The sequence below is a fragment of the Amphiprion ocellaris genome, chromosome 4 (genome assembly GCF_022539595.1).
Source record: "Amphiprion ocellaris isolate individual 3 ecotype Okinawa chromosome 4, ASM2253959v1, whole genome shotgun sequence".
Classification (NCBI taxonomy): domain Eukaryota; kingdom Metazoa; phylum Chordata; class Actinopteri; family Pomacentridae; genus Amphiprion; species Amphiprion ocellaris.
Genome location: NC_072769.1, coordinates 5,347,233 through 5,369,861, shown reverse-complemented (window position 1 = coordinate 5,369,861; position 22,629 = coordinate 5,347,233). Strand labels below are relative to the sequence as shown.

The following is a 22,629-nucleotide window of genomic DNA, read 5'->3' as shown; positions in this document are numbered from 1 at the left end:
CATGAGAAAAAGAAGGAAAGTAATCAGAAGAAAAAGTAGGATTTAATGAAATAAAATAATTAATAAACTGCAAAAGAAATCAGAAGAATAAACAGGATTTAATTAAATATAAGAAGAAATAAAACACAATAAAACATACAAAGAAACACATAAAGCTACTGAAGATGCTTCATTAACTAATTTCACCACCTGCTACCGAAATATGACGCAGTTTGAAATATCTGACTATTAAAGCTGCAAACTTTAAAAAAAATTGATAAAAATTATTAATAACCTCACACATAAAAGTATTAATAATTTAAATCTAAACATAAAAGTATTAATAATTTGAATCTAATCACGTAAAAGTATTAATTTAAATCTAAACAATAAAAGTATTCATTTGAATATAAACACATAAAAATATTAAAGATTTGAATCTAAATACATGAAAATATTAATAATTTGAATATAAACACATAAACCATCAATAACCTGATCCCTCTGTTTTCGTCTCTTTTTTCCGAGCCTTGCTGGTTCCTTGAACGCCTCAGCAGAGGTCAGGGGTACACGCGCTCATCAGGCCTGATTGAGGTCACCTGTGTGACGCGGCCGCTCGAGCTTCCTTGAGGACAGAGGTTGCCGGAGTTTACCGGAGGTTACCGACTCACCGGAGCCGCCGGTGGAGCCGCAGGATGCAGAAAGGCCTGAAGAAGTACTTCGTTAACATGGACGAATATCTGTCCAGCCTCGGCCTCTACCGGAAGATGGTGGCGCGAGACGCATCCAGCCTCTTCAGGGCCGTTTCAGAACAGGTGAGCAGAGAGGGACAGGTGTGTGTGTGTGTGTGTGTGTGTGTGTGTGTGTGTGTGTGTGTGTGTGTGTGTGTGTGTGTGTGTGTGTGTGTGTGTGTGTGTGTGTGTGTGTGTGTGTGTGTGTGTGTGTGCGCGCGCGCGCGCGTATTAATGGTTTGTGTGTGTATTAATGTGTGTATTGATGTGGATGTGTGTAGTTGTATTTCTCTCAGAACTACCACCAGAAGATCAGGCTGGATTGTGCAAACTTCATGAGAGCCAATAGAAGCAACTTTGAGCCGGTAAGTTCAAAACACAACTCGTTAACTAAAAACTAACAATTAACACAACCTGACTAATGCTATTAACACAGCCTAACACTATTAATACAACCTAACTAACACTATTAACACAACCTAACTAACACTAACTATTAACACAAACTAACACTATTCACACAACCTAACTAACACTATTAACACACAACACAGTATTTTTCCAGAACTGTAAACTTCCACTTGATGTGCTACTGTAGAAGTACTCAGGTTCTCTGTTGTGTACTGTAGTAGTATTGCAGTAGTACTCAGGTTCTCTGTTGTATTCTCCAGTTCGTTGAAGGTTCCTTTGAGAAGTACCTGCAGCGTCTGGAGGACCCCAAGGTGAGCTTATCTCTGCAGGCTGAGCTGTTACCTGTCCACAGGTGTGTCCACCTGTCCACAGGTGTGTCCACCTGTCCACAGGTGCGTCCACCTGTCTACAGGTGTGTTAACACTGTGTGTTTTCAGGAGACGGTGGGTCAGGTGGAGATCAAGGCTCTGTCCCAGCTGTACAGGTAATCACATTACTGTAGATACTCACATCAGTACAGGTAATCAGATTACTGGAGATACTCACATCCAGAGAGCTTTAGAACTCAGACTGATCATCAGATTTAATTGATGTTCCAGAAAAGTGTGTGAACTAACATATAAAATACATAACTCTGTGTGTCTGTGTGTGTGTATTACTGTGTGTGTGTGTGTGTGTGTGTGTGTGTGTGTGTGTGTGTGTGTGTGTGTGTGTGTGTGTGTGTGTGTGTGTGTGTGTGTGTGTGTGTGTAGACGTTGTTTTCTGATCTACCGTTACCCGGGGAAACCGGCCACGATGATCTCTGAGGATGACTTTGTGGACAAGGTGAGGATGAGTGCAGCTCCTCCTCACTGGTCGCCGTGGTAACGTCAATATGGGTCACATGACACTGAGCTCTGTGCTGTGATTGGTTGGAGACAGCTGTGTGTTTTCTGTGTTGCCTAGGTGACGCTGTGTTGCTCCATCAACGGTCACTATGACATCGTCTACCCGAGGAGTTACCCCGCCTCCGCCGCCCTCTGCCAGTGTGAGTGCTGCTCTCTGATTGTTGGAGGGACTGATTGACAGGCCGTGTGTGTAGCTGCCGCGCACTGAGTGTGTGTATGTGTGTGTGTGTGTGTAGCACTGCTGTACGAGCTGCTCTACACTCAGGTGTTTGCTGTGGAGGAGGAGGAGCTCTGTCAGGCCATGGAGGCCTTCAGGGTCGGAGGGCGTCGCTATAGAAACAGTCCGTCAGTATGCAGCGATGTGGACGTCGGCTACGACACACCTGAGGACCGAGGACAGAGGTACACACCTGTAACCGCCCAGGTGTGGAGAGACTCACCTGTCCTCTACAATCCGTCAGGTGGTGTTTGTTTCGTTGCAGGGAGGAGGTGCAGGCGGGTGGAGCCGCAGAGAAGAACCGACTTCTGATGGACGACTTCAAGGTTCGGATGTTGTTGGTCGTCATGACGACAACAGCTTCATCAGCTGGTCATCAGTCTTCACTAAAACACAATGTTGATGATGCTGATAATGTTGATGTTGCGGTTGTTGTTGATGTTGTTGTTGATGATGTTGTTGTTGATGATGTTGTTGTTGATGTTGTTGCTGTCCAGCCCCCTGCTGAAGCTCCGCCCCCCTCCAGACTGTCTCTGCCTTATAAGGTCATCAAGTCTCTGGATGGAGAAGTTTACAGGAACCTAGAGTTTGACGTGTGGCAGGACACCTGTAAAGGTACGCTCAGATCCAGGTCACCCGTAAAAGTACGCTCAGAACCAGGTCACCTGTAAAAGCACGCTCAGAACCAGGTCACCACCAGTACCACAGGTGACAGTACACGTATACACAGTACTACAGATGCTGTACTCACAGTACCAGGATGTAGGATTGTACAGTTCAGTCAACATGTGCTGTTCTTTCTGACCCACAGTCCCCTCTGATGGATACAGCCTGTAATATTTAATATCCACCGTAATTATATAATAATAATATATATAGTCTATAGTGTATACTGAATACATTATATAATAATAATAATAATAATATATACAGACTGTGGGAGATTACTGACGACTGTGTAATCAGATTACTGACTGTAGTAATGTGATTACTCTGCAGAGATGCAGAAGACGGACTACATGGTGTTTGCAGGGAGGCAGTACTTCCTGGGAGACAAGTGTCAGGTACTAAACGCCCTTCAGTCTGTTTCCACCTGTCTACGTCTCGGTTCTGTCTCATGGTTCCTGTGGTTCATCAATTAGATCTTCAGTTTATCTAGTTTCAGTCTTTCTGGACGAGCTGTGTAATGTAGGAGATGTTTCTGTCTGTGAAGTGTCATGATTCATATATACACAATAAACACAGAAACCTGCAATCTGAGCCTCAGGTGTGTTTCAGGTGTAGAAACCTGCAGTCTGAGCCTCAGGTGTGTTTCAGGTGCGTCTGGAGCCAAAGGGGAAGTACTACAACGCCTTCATCCAAGAAGTAGGAACTCACTCAACAGCCGTCACCGTCTTCATCGAGGAACTCGGAGAGAAGTAACACACTAAACCTGAATTTAAACCTGAATTTAAACCTGAACTTTAATCTGAATTTAAACCTGAACTTTAACCTGAATTTAAACCTGAATTTAAACCTGAACTTTAACCTGAACTTTAACCTGAAATTAAACCTGAACTTTAACCTGAACTTTAACCTGAACTTTAACCTGGACTCAAACCAAATCCAGTCTGAGCTCAGACAGCCTGCAGGTTCCTCAGAGTTCTCGGGCTGATTGGTGTAAACTGAAGCTAACGTTCTGAGGTCCGTCAGGTTCTTGTTCTGGTTCCTCCCCATCAGACACCTGGTTCCTCTGACTGACCTGAAGCCTGTTAATCCGGTTCCTGCCTGGAACGTTGCTGCTCCCACCAGAAAAGGAGATCTAGGTAGGTTTCAAATGTCCTGTTGGGCCACAGCAGCATTCAGAGTAGAACATGAAGACTTCTGAAGGTAAACAGGAAATGACTAAATAAATAAATGGCTGCCGTCTGTCGCCAGACGCCGACTCCCGCGGTCAGCGTCATCACCGCCATCGCTACTTCAGGAAGTCTCGGGGCAGCAGTGGGGTGAAGGGGGTGGAACTCCTGATGCCACCGCCGTCCACTTACGGCAGCCCCGCCCCCTCCGCTCTGCCCCCCCGATTCCAGCCAGCAGGCCACCCCCGCCCACCTGCCCCCCCCTCAACTGGAGCCATGACCTACGACCCCTACACCCCCCCACACCACCCCCCTGCCACCAGACCTCCTCGCTATGCCTCCAGGTGGGACAGACACCTGAGATACACCTGACACACACCTGACACACACCTGAGATACACCTGACACTAAACAGAAAGGTGTGTATGTGTGTTTGTGTGTATTACTGTGTGTGTGTGTGTGTGTGTGTGTGTGTGTGTGTGTGTGTGTGTGTGTGTGTGTGTGTGTGTGTGTGTGTGTGTGCGCGCCTGTCATCATGCTTTCTGGTCAGAAGCTCCACCCGCTTCCTGAACCGTCACCTGATTGGACCACAGCTGACCTATTACCATCCTGGCAGGAGATACTACCACGACTACGAGAACTACGCCTTCAGGTCCCGGTAAACAAACAAACAAACAGCTGTTTAATGTTTTGATGTTGAACCTAATGCAGACCACAGCATCAGTTACCATGGAGATCTAGCTCTTCAGCATCAGTCACCATGGAGACCTAGTTCCTCAGAGATCTAGCTCCTCAGCATCAGTTACCATGGAGACCTAGCCATGTAACCACAGAGGCTCCTAGGTGGTCCTGAGGACTCTACTAACCACTGAGCTGTCGTAGTTCAGCCCTCAGAGGACCGTCGGCTCCTTAGAGACGTTTAAACCACAGTGGATCTAAAATCAAGGATCCAGAGGAGAAGGAATTTCAGACCGTCAGCTTTAGTTTCAGCTGTTTAACAGAAATATGTCGTTTTTACGGTTTTGTTCTTAGCTTTAGTCCAGCTTTGTTTGCTCCTCCAGTCGCAGTCGCCGTCAGCTGGCGCTCAACAAAGAGGTCCAGTTTGGATTCCCAGCCGAGGCGGTGGAGGAACCGGCGGACCTGGATGCTGCCATCGCCTACTACCAGCTGGACGATGCCAATGATAGCGTCTTTCCTCCGCTGCCGGTGAGAAACCCAGACGACAGGTTCAACAGAAACAGGAGAGTTCTGGTGGAGGAATGTTTAAAGACCTGCAGAACTTCAGAGTTCTTAGATCTCTGATTTTAATCAACGTTTCTAGTGAAAGGAGACGGTCTTCTAGCATTAGTGAAGCTTCTTGAGGACCTTCAGGGGGATTCCATCAATCGAAGGTCGGTCACTTTAACCGTCTGTTTGCAGGGTCCTGCTGTAGCTCCTTCCCCTGTCATGGGAGCCACGCCCCCTCCACCTGGCTCCTCCCACAGAATCCAGCGAGGCTCGGGGCCCCTCCCACCAGCACCTCCACCTGGAAACACTCCGGTCTGCTCGTCGGAGGAGGACCAGGAGGACACGAGCACCGTGGAGGACCAAGGTGAGGAAGAACGGTGGAACGTAGAGATGTTCCAGAACAGGTTCTCCTCTGATCTCAGTCATTTAAGATCCAGGATCTGCAGAGTCTCAGGCCTTGTCCACACGTAGCCGGGTTTTTGTAAAACCGAATATCCTGTCCCCTCCATCTAGAAAAAAACTTACATACACACCACCTCGTTTTTAGAAAAAAACTTCATCCACACCTAACCGCATAAGTGCGTTTTTCAGCACATTCATAAGCATGCCGGACCTTTAGGTGGCAGTAGTTCCCCAAATCCTAGCAAGGTGGTGGAGAATAACCATCCTTAACGTCGTCCTTCTCCTGTGTTGTTGAATGTGGAGCAGTATCTGGGCTTGTAAAAACAAGCAAGTAAAAAGCGCCTGTACAAGAAACAGCGTCCAAAACCTTGTGAGAGCATTCATACTGTTACCGAATGTAAACACAGGTCGCATATGTGACGTAAGAACATATTTTGTCGCAGGCGGTGACATTTCGAAACGCAAAACCCCGGTTACTGATGTCCACATGCAGACGCATAAAACGGAGAATTCGCAAATCTTCACTTTGGTCGGAGTTTTTAAAAAGAACCCTTTTTGATGACGTAAATCTGCGTTTTCGTGTGGATGATATGCCGAATCGTAGAAAAATATCTTCGTTTTGTGAGATACCCGGCTACGTGTGGACAAGGGCTCAGTCTGACGTTCCTCATAATGTAGAGTCATTAGAATCAGTCCAGTGGTTCAATAAATCCACTGTGTTCCTGAATGTTCTGTAGGTGGCACCTTGGTCTAAAGCTCCAGGAGAACCCTGTTAAATGTAGTATTATAGGGTAAATGTAGTATTAGAGGGTAAAAGTAGCACTAGATGGTAAATGTAGTATTAGAGGGTAAATGTAGTACAGACCTGATCAAAATCTTAAGACCAGTTGAAAAGTAGCTAGAATTTACCTTTTGCACATTTGGATCTTAATGAGGTTTTAAGTAGAGCTACAATATGCAAAAGCAAGAAGGGGGAGTGTGACAAAAAGCACTTTGAAAAAGTAATTTATTGAAAACAACAAGTAAACTGAAATAGGCTGTTTATCAGCTGATCAAAAGTTTAAGACCACAGGCCCACAGGCTTGGGTCCTCTGTGGGCTACCTGGTTGATCCTGCCAGTAGCATATGCTTGTCTCAAAGATTAAGCCATGCAAGTCTAAGTACACACGGCCGGTACAGTGAAACTGCGAATGGCTCATTAAATCAGTTATGGTTTACCAAAACCATAACTGATTTAATGAGCCCAAATCTGCTCAAAATTCTCATTTTCTGTCAGGCATTCACATGGTCATGCCCTCCTGATGGCTAAAGCTAAGAAGCTTTCTCTTCTTGAATGTGGTCGGATCGTCGAGCTGCATAAGCAAGGCCTCTCGCAGCGTGCCATTGCTGCTGAGGCTGGACGCAGTAAGACATTCTAAATTTTTTGAAAGATCCTGAGCATTATGGAACAGAAAAGTGAAGTGGTGGACCCAAAAAAATTAAACCTGCACTGAGCCGGAGGATCCAATTGGCTGTCCGTCAAGACACAGGGTGGTCCTCGACCCAAATTAAGGCCCTTACTAGTGCCGACTGCAGCGCAATAACCATCAGACGGCATCTGCGGGAAAAGGGTTTCAAAAACAAAAAACGAATTCAAAGACCTCGTCTCTTACAACGCCACAAAACTGCCCGTTTAGACTTTGCCAGGGAGCATCAAACATGGGACATTGAAAGGTGGAAAAAAGTTTTATTCTCTGATGAGAAAAAATTTTACCTTGATGGTCCAGATGGCTTCCAACGTTACTGGCATGACAAGGAGATCCCACCTGAGATGTTTTCTACCCGGCACAGTGGAGGGGGGTCCATCATGATCTGGGGTGCTTTTTCATTCAGTGGAACAATGGAGCTTCAGGTGGTGCAGGGTCATCAAATGGCGGCTGGTTACGTGCAGATGTTGCAGTGGGCATCCCTCATGACTGAGGGCCCTCGTCTGTGTGGTAACAGCTGGGTTTTTCAACAAGACAACGCTGCAGTTCACAATGCTCGCTTGACGAAGGACTTCTTCAGGGAGAATAACATCACTCTTTTGGACCATCCCACATGTTCCCCTGATTTAAATCCCATAGAGAACATTTGGGGATGGATGGCAAGGGAAGTTTATAAAAATGGCCATCAGTTCCAGACAGTTGATGCCCTTCGTGAAGCCATCTTCACCACTTGGAGCAATGTTCCCACCAGCCTCCTGGAAACACTCGCATCAAGCATGCCCAAACGAATTTTTGAAGTGATTAACAAGAACGGTAGAGCTACTCATTACCGTCTGGGGAATACTGAGAAGATTTTTTGTTCTGGTTTGGAGAGAATTTTTTGAGCGATAGTCAAACTTTTGATCAGCTGATAAACAGGCTATTTCAGTTTACTTGTTTTCAATAAATTACTTTTTCAAAGTGCTTTTTGTCTCACTCCCCCTTCTTGCTTTTGCATATTATAGCTCTACTTAAAACCTCATTAAGATCCAAATGTGCAAAAGGTAAATTCTAGCTATTTTTCAACTGGTCTTAAGATTTTGATCAGGTCTGTATTAGAGGATAAATGTAGCACTAGAGAGTAAATGTAGTTTCAGATTTGTTCCTGTAGCTTTTAGAATGTCTGATGTGACTCATGGTTCTGTTTTGCAGCTGAGTACAGCGAGGAGTTCCTCTACGGCACCCAGGGTGAGTCACATTCTCCTGTCTTCAATTGCAGGAACCTTTGAGCAGAACATCACTGTAGAACCTTTTTGAGGAACCACGGCTGTAGAACCTCCATCAGGAATGTTTTCAGGGAGAACAGAGTTCCTCCTCCTGGGTCGGTTCCTCTGATTGGTGTTCTGGTGGGTCTCGATGCTGATTGGTTAAACTCGGAGGATGTTCTCAATGTTCTCGTCCAGCAGGTTCTTCTGCTCTAACATCACCATCAACAGTACATTCAGAACATAGTGGTTCACTGAGGGTTCTATCATTCGGTGAGTTTATTAGAACCGATATTTGATCTGATCTGAGTAAACAAACAGCTCTGTTCATGTTTAGACCTCTTTAAAATGTTGAAGGAACCATTTATCTGGAAGAAACACAGAAGAATGTTTGAGAACATTTATTAAAAACTAAACCGAGAATCTTCTTGAAAATGGTTCCTGAAAGAAAAGAAACTTTACTGGTTCCTCACTGGGAAAATTAACAGACTGAGAAGAAACAGAACCTAATAAAGACAATGTTCACGTTCCACATGTTCACGATAAGTATATGTATGGCTGTGTACAGGTAGAACCCAAAGAACCTCTTTTTGTTGAAATAAAGTTGAGGACTATTTATAGACCATTTCAGGAATGGGTCTTTAAAGAACCTCTGCTACAAGTTTCTTTGTGGAGCTAAAAAGGGTTTGTCTGTGGTGTCCCTACAAAGAACCATCTTTGGTTCCAGTTAGAACATTTATCTTTCTGAGTGTGTGTTCTAACAGAACAAACCTCCATGGTTCTGTTTCCTGCATAGAACCGAGATCTGTCCAGTAACTGTTGGTTCTGGTCTCAGAGTTCATATTGAAGCTGTTGGATCCTAAAATAGAACCGGAATGATAGGAACCATTAGATCCTGTAAAGGTTCCTGAAACATTCCTTTTGAGATTCCTGAAAGGTCCCTACAGTGTATAGCTGTCTGACATCCACTGTTTACCGTGACATCACTCTGTTGACCGTGACATCACACTGTTGAATATGACATCACCCTGTTGACTGTGACATCAGAGCAGCCATGATGCAGACATCGGTGACGGTACGGTCATCGGTAACGGAACGTTCTCCTGTTTCTAGATCAGAGCTACCAGCCGTCAGGTGTTTACACTGCTGCTGAGCCCTCCACCAATCAGGTAACACACCGGAGTCTGAACAGGTCAGCTGACCCACCTGTCAGCGCTGAAACTGGACTTCATGGTTCTATCATGTTGTAGATCAAATGTTCTTCTCCACATGTTCTCTTTATTTCTGAAAGGACGAACAGGACGACAGAACCGCTTCTCCAGAGAGACCCGACATCAACACCTACACCTACACACAACAGGTAAACACACCTACACACAGCAGGTGAACACACCTGCACACAACAGGTAAACACACCTGCACACCAACAGGTAAACACACCTACACACAACAGGTAAACACACCTGCACACAGCAGGTAAACACACCTACACACAGCAGGTAAACACACCTACACACAACAGGTGAACACACCTACACACACAGGTAAACGCACCTGCAGCTACACACACCTGAACGTTTCCTCATCAGAGCTGATGGTTCTTCTGAAACCTTCAGACTGGAGATCTGGGAGAGGAACCAGAACAAACATTGCAGAGCAGCATTTCTGACAGGAACAGAGTCTTTGATGTTCTACTGTTATGATGCTACCTAGATATTCTACCATCACCATTCTTCAAAAAGGTTTCAGACTGCATGACCTCAGATCTGCTTCAGATTGTCTACATGTCTCTTCTCTCAGGTGTCTTCCCCCAGGCCATGAAAACAGCAGGAATTAAACCGCTCCTAAAGAAGAACAAGTTAGACACATCAACTACGTACAACTGTAGGCCAATATCAAACCTCTCTTTTGAAGTGAAATTATTGAGCTGTTTTTCAACAATTGAACAACTATCTAAAGATAAATGAAGGTTTTGATGTCTTCCAATCGGGATTCTGATCACAGCACAGAGACCGCTCTGGTCAAGGTCCTCAGTGACATTCATTTAAACACAGACAGTGGCAAAATTTTAGTCTTGATGTTTCTTGATCTCAGTGCTAAATTTGACACGGTTGACCACAAGATACTACTGGACAGACTTGAAAACTGGATGGACTCTCTGGTGCAGTTCTAAATTGGCTTAAGTCCCATTTAAATGACCGGGACTATTTTGTGTCTATAGGTAATATCCCTGAAGGGATGAAAATGGTATATGGAGTACCTCAGGGATCCATTCTGGGGCCTCTGCTATTCAGCATCTACATACTCCCCTTGGGTCACATATAGAAAAATAACTAAATAAACACCATAGATATGCAGATGACACACAGATATCACCAGGGGATTATAGTCCCATACAAACACTGAGTAGATGCATCCGACAAGTCAGTGAGTGGATGTGCCAGAAATCTTCAGTTAAACAAAGAAAAAACTGAAATACTTGTTTTTGGAGCCAAGAAAGAAAGGATAAAGGTTACTGCTCAGCTTCAATCTCTTACAATGACATGTCCAAACCAAGCCAGAAACCTTGGTGTAGTCATCGACTCAGCAGCCACATTGAGACAATCACTAAACCAGCCTACTATCACCTTTAGAATATATCAGTGATTAAAGAACTGATGTCTCCGCAGGATCTAGAAAAACTGGTCCATGCATTTATCTTTAGCAGACTAGTCTACTCTAACAGTGTCTTTACAGGACTCCCTAAAAAGTCAAATGTTTTTAACATTTTCCTGTAAAGCACATTGAGTTGCCCTCGTGTATGAAATGTTCTCTACAGAAACAGCAGCCTTCTGCTCTTCTGTTTCAGATGAAAACTTGAACCTTAAAACATCAGAAAAGATGAATCTGGTCACAGTCTGATCTCTGGAAGCTTTAAAAGTCTGTCCACATATGTTGTTTGACCTCGTGTTTGTTTCAGGTGGTGAAGCCGCTCACTGTCATCTGCTCTTCACCTTCATCCTCCTCCTCCTCACCTTCTTCTCCATCGTCACGAGTTCCTGCAGCTGCTCACCTGCCACCGGCCGCACACGCTCAGACACGCTCAGGTAAACAGAAGGACGTGAAGAAGGAGAGAACTCGGATTTCTTCTGGCAGAATGATGGAAATTTAAGTGTTTGATTTGAAAAAGTTAAATCCAGGAACCATCGTATCCAACATGTCTCCTCGGATGTTAAACTCTGAACTAATGTTGTCTCCTCATAGTTCTATAGAGGTTCTCAGTCATCAGGTCCTGGTGATGGTAGGAGCTTCAGGAGAAACCAACTGGAGGTTGTGGAAGACATTTATAGAAACATCTTCCTGAACCTCCAGTTGGTTCCTCTTGAAGCTCCTCTGATCTCATCTTGTAGATGTTCTTCTGTCTCCATGTTCCCTCTCTACTCTGCTTATCATCTGTAGAAAGATCTTTCTCCTTGCTGGATGGATTTCCAACATCCTGCTCCTCTGCTCTCTGCTGCATTTATTTCTTGTTTTCCCCATGATGTGTTTTCTGTCCTCAGTCGCCATGGCGATCCCCGCCGCCTCTCCCTGGTTGGTCAACGAGCTGGGCGAGCCACTGTGCACCGTTGTGGCTCCGCCCCCTTACTCCTACGACCCCAATGGCAGCGACTTACCGAGAGGTCAGAGGTCACGCTGCTTTATTTACTGTCTGTCTGTCACCAGCCGTCTGACTCATGTTCCTATCTGCAGACTGCAGGGTTCTCCAGTACTACTTCAATCTGGGCATCCAGGTAAGACACACCTGCCGGATCCCACCAGTAACACCAATAACACCAATAACATCAGTAACACCAGCAAAACCAGTAACACCAGTAATGCCAATAACACCAGTAACGCCGGTAACAACAATAACCCCAACAACACCAGTACCACCAATAACACCAGTACATCCAGTAACACCAGTAAAACCAGTAACACCAGTAACACCAATAACACCACTAAAATCAGTACCACCAATAACACCAGTACAACCAATAACACCAGTAACACCAGTAAAACCAGTAACACCAATAAAACCAGTAACACCAGTAAAACCAACAACACGAATAACACCAGTAACACGCGTAAAAACAGTAACACCAGTAAAACCAATAACACCAGTAACACCAGTGAAACCAATAACACGAGTAACACCATTAACACCAATAACACCAGTAAAACCAATAACACCAGTAAAACCAGTGACACCAGTAAAACCAGTAACACCACTAAAACCAATAACACGACTAACACGATTAACACCAGTAAAACCAATAACACCAATAACACCACTAACACCAGTAAAACCAATAACACCAGTAACACCAGTAGAACCAATAACACCAGTAATACCGGTAACACCAATAACCCCAATAACACCAGTAGAACCAATAACACCAGTAACACCAATAACCCCAATAACACCAGTACCACCAATAACACAAATAACACCAGTAACACCAATAACACCAGTAAAACCAATAACACAAATTACACCAGTAACACCAGTAAAACCATAACACGAGTAATGGTGTTATGGTAGTAACACCAGTAGAACCAATAACACCAGTAACACCGGTAACACCAATAACCCCAATAACACCAGTAACACCAGTAGAACCAATAACACCGGTAACACCAATAACACCAGTAAAACCAATAACACAAATTACACCAGTAACACCAGTAAAACCAATAACACCAGTAAAACCAATAACATGATTAACACCAGTAACACTAGTAAAACCAGTAACATCAGTAAAACCAGTAACACCAGTAAAACCAATAACACGAATAACATGATTAACACCAGTAACACCAGTAAAACCAGTGACACCAGTAAAACCAGTAACATCAGTAAAACCAGTAACACTAATAACACCAGTAACACCAGTAAAACCAATAACACCAGTAAAACCAATAACACCAGTAACACCAGTAAAACCAAACACAGCAGTAACACCAGTAAAACCAATAACACCAGTAAAACCAATAACATCAGTAACACCAGTAGAACCAATAACACCAGTAAAACCAATAACACCAGTAAAACCAGTAACACCAGTAAAACTAATAACACTAGTAAAACCAATAACACCAGTACCACAAATAACACAAATAACACCAATAACACCAATAACACCAGTAAAACCAATAACACAAATTACACCAGTAACACCAGTAAAACCAATAACACCAGTAAAACCAATAACACCAGTAAAACCAGTAACACCAGTAAAACCAATAACACGAATAACATGATTAACACCAGTAACACTAGTAAAACCAGTAACACCAGTAAAACCAGTAACATCAGTAAAACCAGTAACACCAGTAAAACCAATAACACGAATAACATGATTAACACCAGTAACACCAGTAAAACGAGTGACACCAGTAACACCAGTAAAACCAGTAACATCAGTAAAACCAGTAACACCAATAACACCAGTAACACCAGTAACACCAGTAAAACCAATAACACCAGTAAAACCAATAATACCAGTAACACCAATAACATGAATAACACCAATAACACCAGTAAAACCAATAACACGAATAACACCAGTAAAACCAATAACACCAGTAAAACCAGTAACACCAGTAAAACCAACAACACTAGTAAAACCAATAACACTAGTAAAACCAATAACACCAGTAACACGAATAACACAAATAACACCAGTAACACCAATAACACCAGTAAAACCAGTAAAACCAATAGCACCAGTAATACCATCCATCCATTCATTAATTATCTATACACCGCGTAATCCTCACTAGGGTGGCGGGGGGCTGGAGTCTATCCCAGCTGACTCGGGCGAAGGCAGGGGACACCCTAGACAGGTCACCAGTCTGTCGCAGGGCTACATACAGAGACAAACAATCACTCTCACATTCACACCTACGGGCAATTTAGAATGATCAATTAACCTCAGCATATTTTTGGACTGTGGGAGGAAGCCGGAGTACCCGGAGAGAACCCACGCATGCACAGGGAGAACATGCAAACTCCATGCAGAAAGATCCCGGGAAAGCCGGGACGCGAACCAGGGATCTTCTCGCTGCAAGGCGAAAGTGCTAACCACTACACCACTGTGCAGCCCCCCAGTAATACCAGTAAAAACTATAACACCAATAAAACCAATAACACCAGTAAAACCAATAACACCAGTGAAACCAGTATCACCAGTAAAACCAATAACATCAGTAACACCAATAAAACCAGTAACACCAATAACACCAATAACATAAATAACACCAGTAACACCAATAACACCAATAGCATAAATAACACCAGTAACACCAATAACACCAGTAGAAACAATAACACCAGTAAAACCAATAAACACCAGTAACACCAGTAACGCCACTAAAACTAATAAGACCAGAAACACCAGTAAAACCAATAACGCCAATAACACCAGTAAAACCAGTAACACCAATATCACCAGTAACACCAGTGCTGGTGTTACTGGTTTCTTCAGTTCTAGTGATGAAGCTCCAGTTGGTTCACAGTAAAATAAAAAACTCAGAATCAGAGAAACCAACAAATCCAGAGTTTAAAGAGCAGCATGAGAGAACAATTCCATCAGAACCAGTCAGAACCAGTTAGAGCCAGTCAGAACTGGATCGGGGAGGCAGACGTCTGCGTGGACATGCCGGGTCAGGGTCCGGTATAGAGAACAGGAGAACATGTAGTTCCAGTTAGAGGTGGAGAGGAGCCCAGTGCATCATGGGAGTCTCCAGCAGTCCACACCTGTAGCAGGTGAGCTGGAGGTCAAAGATGCTGCTGTCATTATTGTCACCATTGTTGTTGTCACCGTTGTTGTCATTATTGTTATTGTTTGTTGTTATCGTTGTTTGTTGTTATTGTTGTTTATGTTTGTTATTGTTGTTGTGTGTATCTGAAGTGCGTCCGTGTCCTGTCCCCTCTCCACAGTTTTACCACCAGGGCTGCTGTTGTTATTGTTTGTTGGTATTGTTTTTTATTGTTGTTGTCTGTAACTGAGGTACGTCTGTTTCCTGTCCCCTTTCCACAGTTTTACCACCAGAGCTGCTGGCAGCAGCAGGTGTTTCCTTCCTCCTCACCTGACTCCTCCTACCAGCACTACCCCACCTACGTGAGCAGCCAGGACCCGCCCCTGCATGGTGAGACCCATTCTGATTGGCCGACGCAGCTCCAGCGACCAATCAGAATAAAACAGTTTTTCTCAGTAGAATGTTGACCTGTGGTGGTATTTAGGCCTTAAAGCCTCTGCCCTCCTCCTCTGCCCCCAGCTGCCCCTCAGTCCTCCCATCAACCGCCCCCCCCCTACCCAGAATCCACCAGGGCAGCAGACGGACAGACGGATGGACACGCAGGTGAGTCCTGATGAGGCTTTACCTGAACACAGCTGGTACTAGAACCATGGAACCAATTGAAGAAGAAACAATGAGCTCCTGAACATTCAGAAGTTACGGAGCCCCGGAAGGGACATCGAGAAGAAAAAAAAAACAGGAAGAAAAACTTCTTGAGATCAAGATCCCGAGGAAGTTTCTCGGGATCCTGCAATAATTTTTGCGAGATCTCGCAAAAGTTTAACTTGGGTAAAGTGGGAAAGATATTCACAGATTCGGACTTCAGGCATAAATAACTCATGAGATATACGTTGTCAAAACATAAACGGTGCCTCTTTCAAATTGTTGTAAGCTAGACAATGTGCTACAAGGCCAGTTTTATCAAAAGTAGCTGTCTTTCAAGCTGCAGAATAACATTGATGTCTATGCACAGCCGGCTGTACGACACGTGAACAGGGACCGTCTGCAAATTGCAAAACCGCTGCAACAGTGACGAGAGACACTACACAAATATTCAAAAACTGCACTCTTATGCATTGCAGTGTCACCAAAATCACTGGAGCCATCAGTTGTCTCCTGCTGGTCATACTACAACTCTTGATTTGATATTAAATACGTTTTTTTCATAATTTTAAGGATTTATTATTTTATTATTATTCTATTAGTAATAAAAGTCAACAATTTCACTCTTATATACTGTGGTACCACCAAAATCACTGGAGCCATCAATTGTCTCCTGTGATCATACTACAGCTCCTGGTTTGATATTAAATACAAAATCAGAATTTTAAGGAATTTTTATTATTTCATTATTATTTTATTAGTAATAAAATTCAATAACTTCACTCTTATGTACTGTAGTGTCACCAGAGTCATTGGAGCCATCAATTGTCTCCTGCTGGTCATACTACAACTCGTGGTTTGACATTAAATATGTTTTTCATAATTTTAAGGATTTTTGATTATTGTTTTTATTATTATTTTATTAATAAAAGTCAATAACTTCACTCTTATGTACTGCAGAAAGATTACACTATCAATTGGCTCCTGTTGATCATACTACAACTCTTGATTTGATATTTAACTATTTTTGATGATTTTAAGGATTTTTTTATTAGGTTTGAAATTGTTGTTATATATCTCAAATATTTTTTGTTGTAACAGATAAAAGTGCTCATCCATTTTTTTGGTTGATTGTGGAACATTAATAACCAAAAGTAACTGATTTTTATTTTGTTTGGGTTGTTTATTGCCATGTGAAGTTGTGTACACTATTTAGTGTGCATGCTTGTGTATGAAGTTTAAGGATTATGAGTATATTAGCTTTGATTTTTTTTTACATTTTATTTTTATTAGGAAAGAGCACATGTTTACAGTTACCAATTCACTCTTTATGCAGTACAGACTTTCCTTTTATATACATTTTTGGGCATCTTTTACTTGTAGTATTGTATTTAGTACATTTCGCTCACAAGCCCCGATATACAAAAAGAACGAGAAAGAAAAAAAGGCAAAATAAAAAACGAAACAAAAAAAAAAAACAAAAAGCAAAACAAAAGAACCAGCAAACGTACAAACTTTGTACAGATAAGGGGGAGTTTGCAGCCTAAAAATTCAATTATGGAGTAATGTTACACCAAAGCACTTATGCGACTTAGAGAAGTCATAAAAAATCCGCTCTCATTGGGGTTATATAAGTGATCCATTTTTTCCAGATAACATAGAATTCAGGTTTTTTTAGATTCAGTGTATAAGTCAGTTTCTCCATTTTAAAAATTTCAAAAATTATATCAATCCAACCATTAAGAGATGGAGCTGTTGGAGTCAGCCACTTTTTTGTAATATTTTTTTTACTTGCCGCCAAAAGGGCTTGTAACAATTTTTTATCACTTCTCCGATCCAAATAATTAGAATAGCCCAAATAAAGGTTTTCAAAGTTAAGTGGTATGTCAGTTGCAAATACACAGTTAAGTGTTCTATGTATCTTTTTCCAATATGTATTTAATTTAGGGCAGGCCCAAAATATATGATAATGGTTAGCCTCCTGAGAGCCGCATGATCTCCAACACATTGGTGCAGTAACATATTTACCCTGTATAGGGCTCTTAAAGTATCTAACCACATTCTTCCAACAATGCTCTCGCCAGAATAAAGAATTAGTTGAAGACCACTGAAATGAGAAAACTTCCTCCCACTGATTCTCTGAGATAGTAATATCAGCCTCTCTCTCCCACTTCTGTTTAATATACAGTGTTTTACTTTTATCTGTAGTGAAAAGAGCATTATATATTCTGGAAATCATTTTGCTAGTCAAAGAACCATAAGCCAAATTCAGTATTTTATAGAATGCCTTATCAGACTGTGAAAAATTTGAAGTATTGCATTTTGAAATAAAACTATGTCTGACTTGGAGATATCTATAAAAGTCATTTTTTCTTAAGTCATGTTTGTTTTGAAGTGTCTGGAAACTTAAAAACACATCATTTTTGGTAAATGACAAATAGGTTGTGAGACCCTTTTCTACCCAGGATTTAAAGGTAAAATCTCTCCCGTTAGGAAGAAATTCAGAGTCAAATGCGCACCATCTAAAGAAGTTTAACATCCTCTGGATTTTTGTTAAATTGACGACCTTATTCCAAATTTTTAATGTAAAATTTATCCAACAGTTTCCAGACTCTTCCACACACAACCCTAAAGTTCTGTCCCCTATCACTGCTTGCAAGGGAAATTTATTTACCGTTTTAATTTCTAATTCCTTCCACTTTGACCTATACTCTTCATTGCACCAGAGAATAAGTGGTATTAACTGGGATGCATAATAGTAGTATTTCAGGCAGGGGAGGGCCAATCCCCCCTGTTCTTTCTTCAGTTGCAGTGTACCAAATCTAATTCGTGGTCTCTTTCCCTGCCAAATAAACCGTGATATCTGCTTGTCCCATTCCCCAAACTGTCCCTCAGGAACTTCTATTGGAAGTGTTCTAAATAAATACAGTAGCTTGGGGAGGACTGACATTTTGATAGTGTTTACTCTGGAGGTTAGACTTAAAAAGGGGATAAGGCTCCACCTGTGCAAGTCTTCTGTAATCCCTAATGACAATGGCTCATAATTTGCTTGTAGAAGCTTTGTTAGATCTTTGGTCACTGTTACACCTAGGTATTTTATTTCCTGAGATTCCCAGCTTAAACTATATCTATTTTGCAAATCTGTCGAGGCAGTAAAATTTAGTGTCATAACTTGTGTTTTTGAAATATTAAGCTTATAGCCTGACAAATTTCCAAACTCTTTTAGTAGAATCATCAGGTCATTGAACGACTTCTCTGGTTCCTCCAGGTAAACCAACACATCATCGGCAAACATTGCCACCTTGTGTTTGATTCCAGCCACCGTAATTCCTTTTATTTGGGTACTTTGCCTTAATAATTGTCCAAGAGGCTCAATAAATAATGTAAATAGGAGTGGCGATAATGGGCAACCCTGTCTGCTTCCTCTTTCCAACATAAAGGAGTCTGAGAGATCACCATTGACTTTTATTCTGGCTGTTGGTTTTGAATATAGGGACTGAATCACTTTTATAAACGCACTATGAAATGCAAATTTATCCATTATTTTGTAGAGAAAAAGCCACCAGAGAATCAAAGGCCTTTTCTGCATCGAGACCCACTATTAAAGCACAATTTTTTTCCCGTGTAGCATGATCTACGATATGCAAAGTCCTCCTAATATTGTCCATTGTCTGCCTCTGTTGTATAAATCCAGTCTGATCTAAATTTATAATATCTAGTAGAATGTTCTCCAGTCGACGTGCCAGGATAGAAGTAAACAATTTGTAGGAGTATATTAGCTTTGAAGGCTCTTGATGTATGTGGTGCTATATTTTTAGATCCACAGTGCACCTGTTTGTCCAAATAAATGATACTGAATAGTAATGGAACCTGGAATCCTCAACAAAGAGAGGATCAGATAACACCAATATACCAAACTAAACTGTTTAGACCATCTCCTCCCAGTGCTGACGACTGGGAAGAAGGACAGTAAGATGCCTTCTTACAAGGCTGCAGCATTATTTGATTCATTTAAGCCATAATGTTAAACCCCTAGTAATATTTTCCAAGTTAAGGACTGTACAGACAATACTTGGAAGGAAAACCTGAAGGTATGATCAGCAGGACCCCTTTGATGGAGTTTATTTTTTCTGCAGTGTATGAGTGATTTTATTTACTATAAAAATTCCTCAAAATTCAGATTTTTTATTTTGTATCAAACCAAGAGTTGTAGTATGACCAGCAGAAGCCAGTTGAAGGCTCCAATGATTTTGGTGACACTGCAGTACATAAGAGTGAAGTTATTGAATTTTATTACTAATACAATAATAATAATGATAATTCCTTAAAATTCTGATTTTGTCTTTAATATCAAACCCGTAGTTTTAGTATGATCAACAGTAGACAATTGATGGCTCCAGTCATTTCGGTGGCACTTCAGTATCTAAGAGTGAAATTATTGACTTTTATTACTAATAGAATAATAATAAAATAATAAAAAATCCTTAAAATTATGAAAAAAAACATTCAATATCAAATCAAGAGTTGTTGTATGACCAGCAGGAGAAACTTTCTCGAGATCCCGAGAAAGTTTCTCAGGATTCTTCCTGTTTTTTTTTTTTCTCCATAAAAGCTTTGACAGGAAATAAATCAATCAATAAATAAATGAATAAATAAATCTAAAACTTTTTAGAGCTGAGTAACGGACCGACACTTGTTTTCCGTTCATTACGTTTAACTTTTTAATTATTTTTTTAAAATCTTTTTTTGTGGAAATCTGATAATGATACAGAGAAAAAAAAAAAAGAGGTTATACATATTATACAATTCCCACTTTTTTTTCCCAACTTGCAGAACAACAATAGACACTCACAAGGAGGGTCAACAACATGAACAATGTAACAGAGTCTCTGTACAGTTAAGTAAAATTAAGTAAACTCAAAATGTAGCAACTATGGAATGTGCAAAGTAGTTGTAAATATTTTTTTTAAAAAGTGAAACACAACATAAATAAATAAAACTGAGTAAAAAGAAAAAATGAATAAATAAATAATAATAATAATAATAATAAAAACATTTTCTAATTAAAAATAAATAAACATTTAAAAAAGGGGGGGGTTAAGGTTTGCATCGCATTGAAGTAATCTATGAAGGACTGCCATTTATGAACAAATTTAGAGGAAGCACCTCTTACAGAGTGTCTTATCTTTTCCAATTTGAGAAAGAAGATAAAATCCCTAAGCCAGACGGAGATGGATGGAGGTTTGGGAGCTTTCCATGAAAGTAGGATACAACGTCTTGCTAAAAGAGATGTAAAAGCTAATACATCTGATTGTATAGGGCTAACATGCAAGGAGTCGACAGAGAGCCCAAATATTGCCATGAACAGGCCCATAATATTTTTTCCCAGAACCCTAGACATGATTGTAAAATAATCGCCCCAAAATTTCTGTAACCTAGGGCAAGAGAAAAACATATGGCTTAGATTACAAGGAGAGGCATGGCATCTGTCACATAAGTCTGCAACATTCGGATAGATTTCAGATAATCGGGATTTTGATAAGTGGGCTCTGTGCAGCACTTTGAATTGAATAAGTTCTAGTCTAGCGCAAGGTGTACTAGACTGTATGCTAAGGACAGCTTCATCCCACAACTCATCCGTGAGATCCAGACCCAATTCTCGCGACAAACCAACCTGAGCTTTAGCAGCTCCACCGCCATCAAATGTCATTAGTTGGTGCATATAGCTTAGATATTTCATTATGTTTAATTTGACAGATATTTACAGGATTGAAGGTTTCGCCTGGTATTTATAGCAGATATTAGTGGGATTCTGGTATATTTGTAGTTTAACAGTAGCCAGGCTGTAGTTCTGTCCTCAGTGTCCCATGATGCAATGCTGTCCAGGTTTCCTGCCTTTTGTTCCAAACTGTTGTTGCATTAATTTAATTTTATTTTGAAGGCCAATAAAACAGCAGCTTTTCTGTTTGCTCCTCCCCCTGCATTAGTCCCCGCCCCCTCAGCAGAAGGCCCCTCCTCCTCTGCGATCAGCCCCGCCCCTCCAGGCTCCGCCCCCTCTTCCGCCATGCTGTACCCGGACCAGATGTCCGTCCATTCGCTGCTGCACCTGCCGTATGAAGCTCCGCCCCCTGCTGCCTACCTCACTGCTACCCCGCCTCCTCACCCTGCCCACCTGCCTCATCACTCCTCCTACCATCCCTGCCTCCCTTCCTCCACCCACTGGGGGCAGCTAACTGGTGGAAGCCACGCCCCCCGACTTTATTGCCCCGCCCCCAGCCCCGCCCACGTGGTTGGTTACATCACTGCCCCACCCACTCACCACACAGCCACCCACTACATCCCACCCACCATGTAGCACACAGCTAACCGTGCTAGCAGCGCTAACGTGTTAACAGCGCTAACGGTTGTAACAGTGCTAACCATGCTAACTAATGAAACTTCATATCTTTTACACATAAAAAATAAATGTTTTTCTCTTTGTTAGCATGTTAGCACATTAGCTTAGCATTGAAAACAATGCACGTTAGCCGGTGGCCCCCTGGTTCCTTCCTGTTAGCGTTCCTTTATAAATTGATTTGCTCGTTAATGACGCCATCCTCTGTTGCCGTGGAAACAAAGCGCCCACTTCTTTTGTTGTTGTGTATTGGTCGAAAGAGCCGACCAATCAGAGGCCTCGGGCCGGGTGCGCTCAGTCCCTGTTGGTATTATGGGATGTATTTGTGTTGACTGATCATGTGAATAAAGTTTAGTTTCACCAGCAGACAGAGACTCTCTCCTGATTTACCTGCAGGTCACATGACCAGGGTAC

The 22,629-nt window shown here is 42.1% G+C and overlaps 1 protein-coding gene across 3 annotated transcripts; it reads left to right on the top strand.

Moving 5' to 3' along the window:
* Window positions 1–9: 9 nt before the first annotated feature.
* Window positions 10–22,581, top strand: alg13 (ALG13 UDP-N-acetylglucosaminyltransferase subunit). 3 transcript variants are annotated; one of them, XM_023292859.3, is made up of 25 exons: window positions 10–794; window positions 1,007–1,075; window positions 1,382–1,432; window positions 1,559–1,605; window positions 1,874–1,946; window positions 2,067–2,148; window positions 2,245–2,410; window positions 2,491–2,551; window positions 2,723–2,840; window positions 3,225–3,289; window positions 3,543–3,643; window positions 3,945–4,030; window positions 4,143–4,404; window positions 4,611–4,718; window positions 5,122–5,266; window positions 5,480–5,651; window positions 8,347–8,382; window positions 9,513–9,568; window positions 9,691–9,759; window positions 11,359–11,485; window positions 11,939–12,058; window positions 12,129–12,169; window positions 15,461–15,569; window positions 15,699–15,782; window positions 21,809–22,581. In XM_023292859.3, exons 1-25 carry the CDS (start codon window positions 675–677, stop codon window positions 22,174–22,176), a joined length of 2,736 nt encoding a protein of 911 aa, XP_023148627.2. In that variant the 5' UTR covers window positions 10–674; the 3' UTR covers window positions 22,177–22,581. The 3 variants fall into 3 exon arrangements, with proteins under 3 accessions (XP_023148627.2, XP_023148626.2, XP_023148625.2); XM_023292858.3 differs by having other exon boundaries at window positions 992–1,075; window positions 4,614–4,718; XM_023292857.3 differs by having other exon boundaries at window positions 992–1,075.
* The last annotated feature ends 48 nt before the right edge of the window (window positions 22,582–22,629 follow it).

What these genes read in the sequence shown, in the direction of transcription:
- alg13 (XM_023292857.3), top strand. Translation starts at nt 675, where the DNA reads ATGCAGAAAGGCCTGAAGAAGTACTTCGTTAACATGGACGAATATCTG. An exon ending in CTCCGCCGCCCTCTGCCAGT is followed by an intron (nt 2,149 to 2,244) that starts GTGAGTGCTGCT and finishes GTGTGTGTGTAG; the next exon opens with CACTGCTGTACGAGCTGCTC. An exon ending in TTCTGATGGACGACTTCAAG is followed by an intron (nt 2,552 to 2,722) that starts GTTCGGATGTTG and finishes GTTGCTGTCCAG; the next exon opens with CCCCCTGCTGAAGCTCCGCC.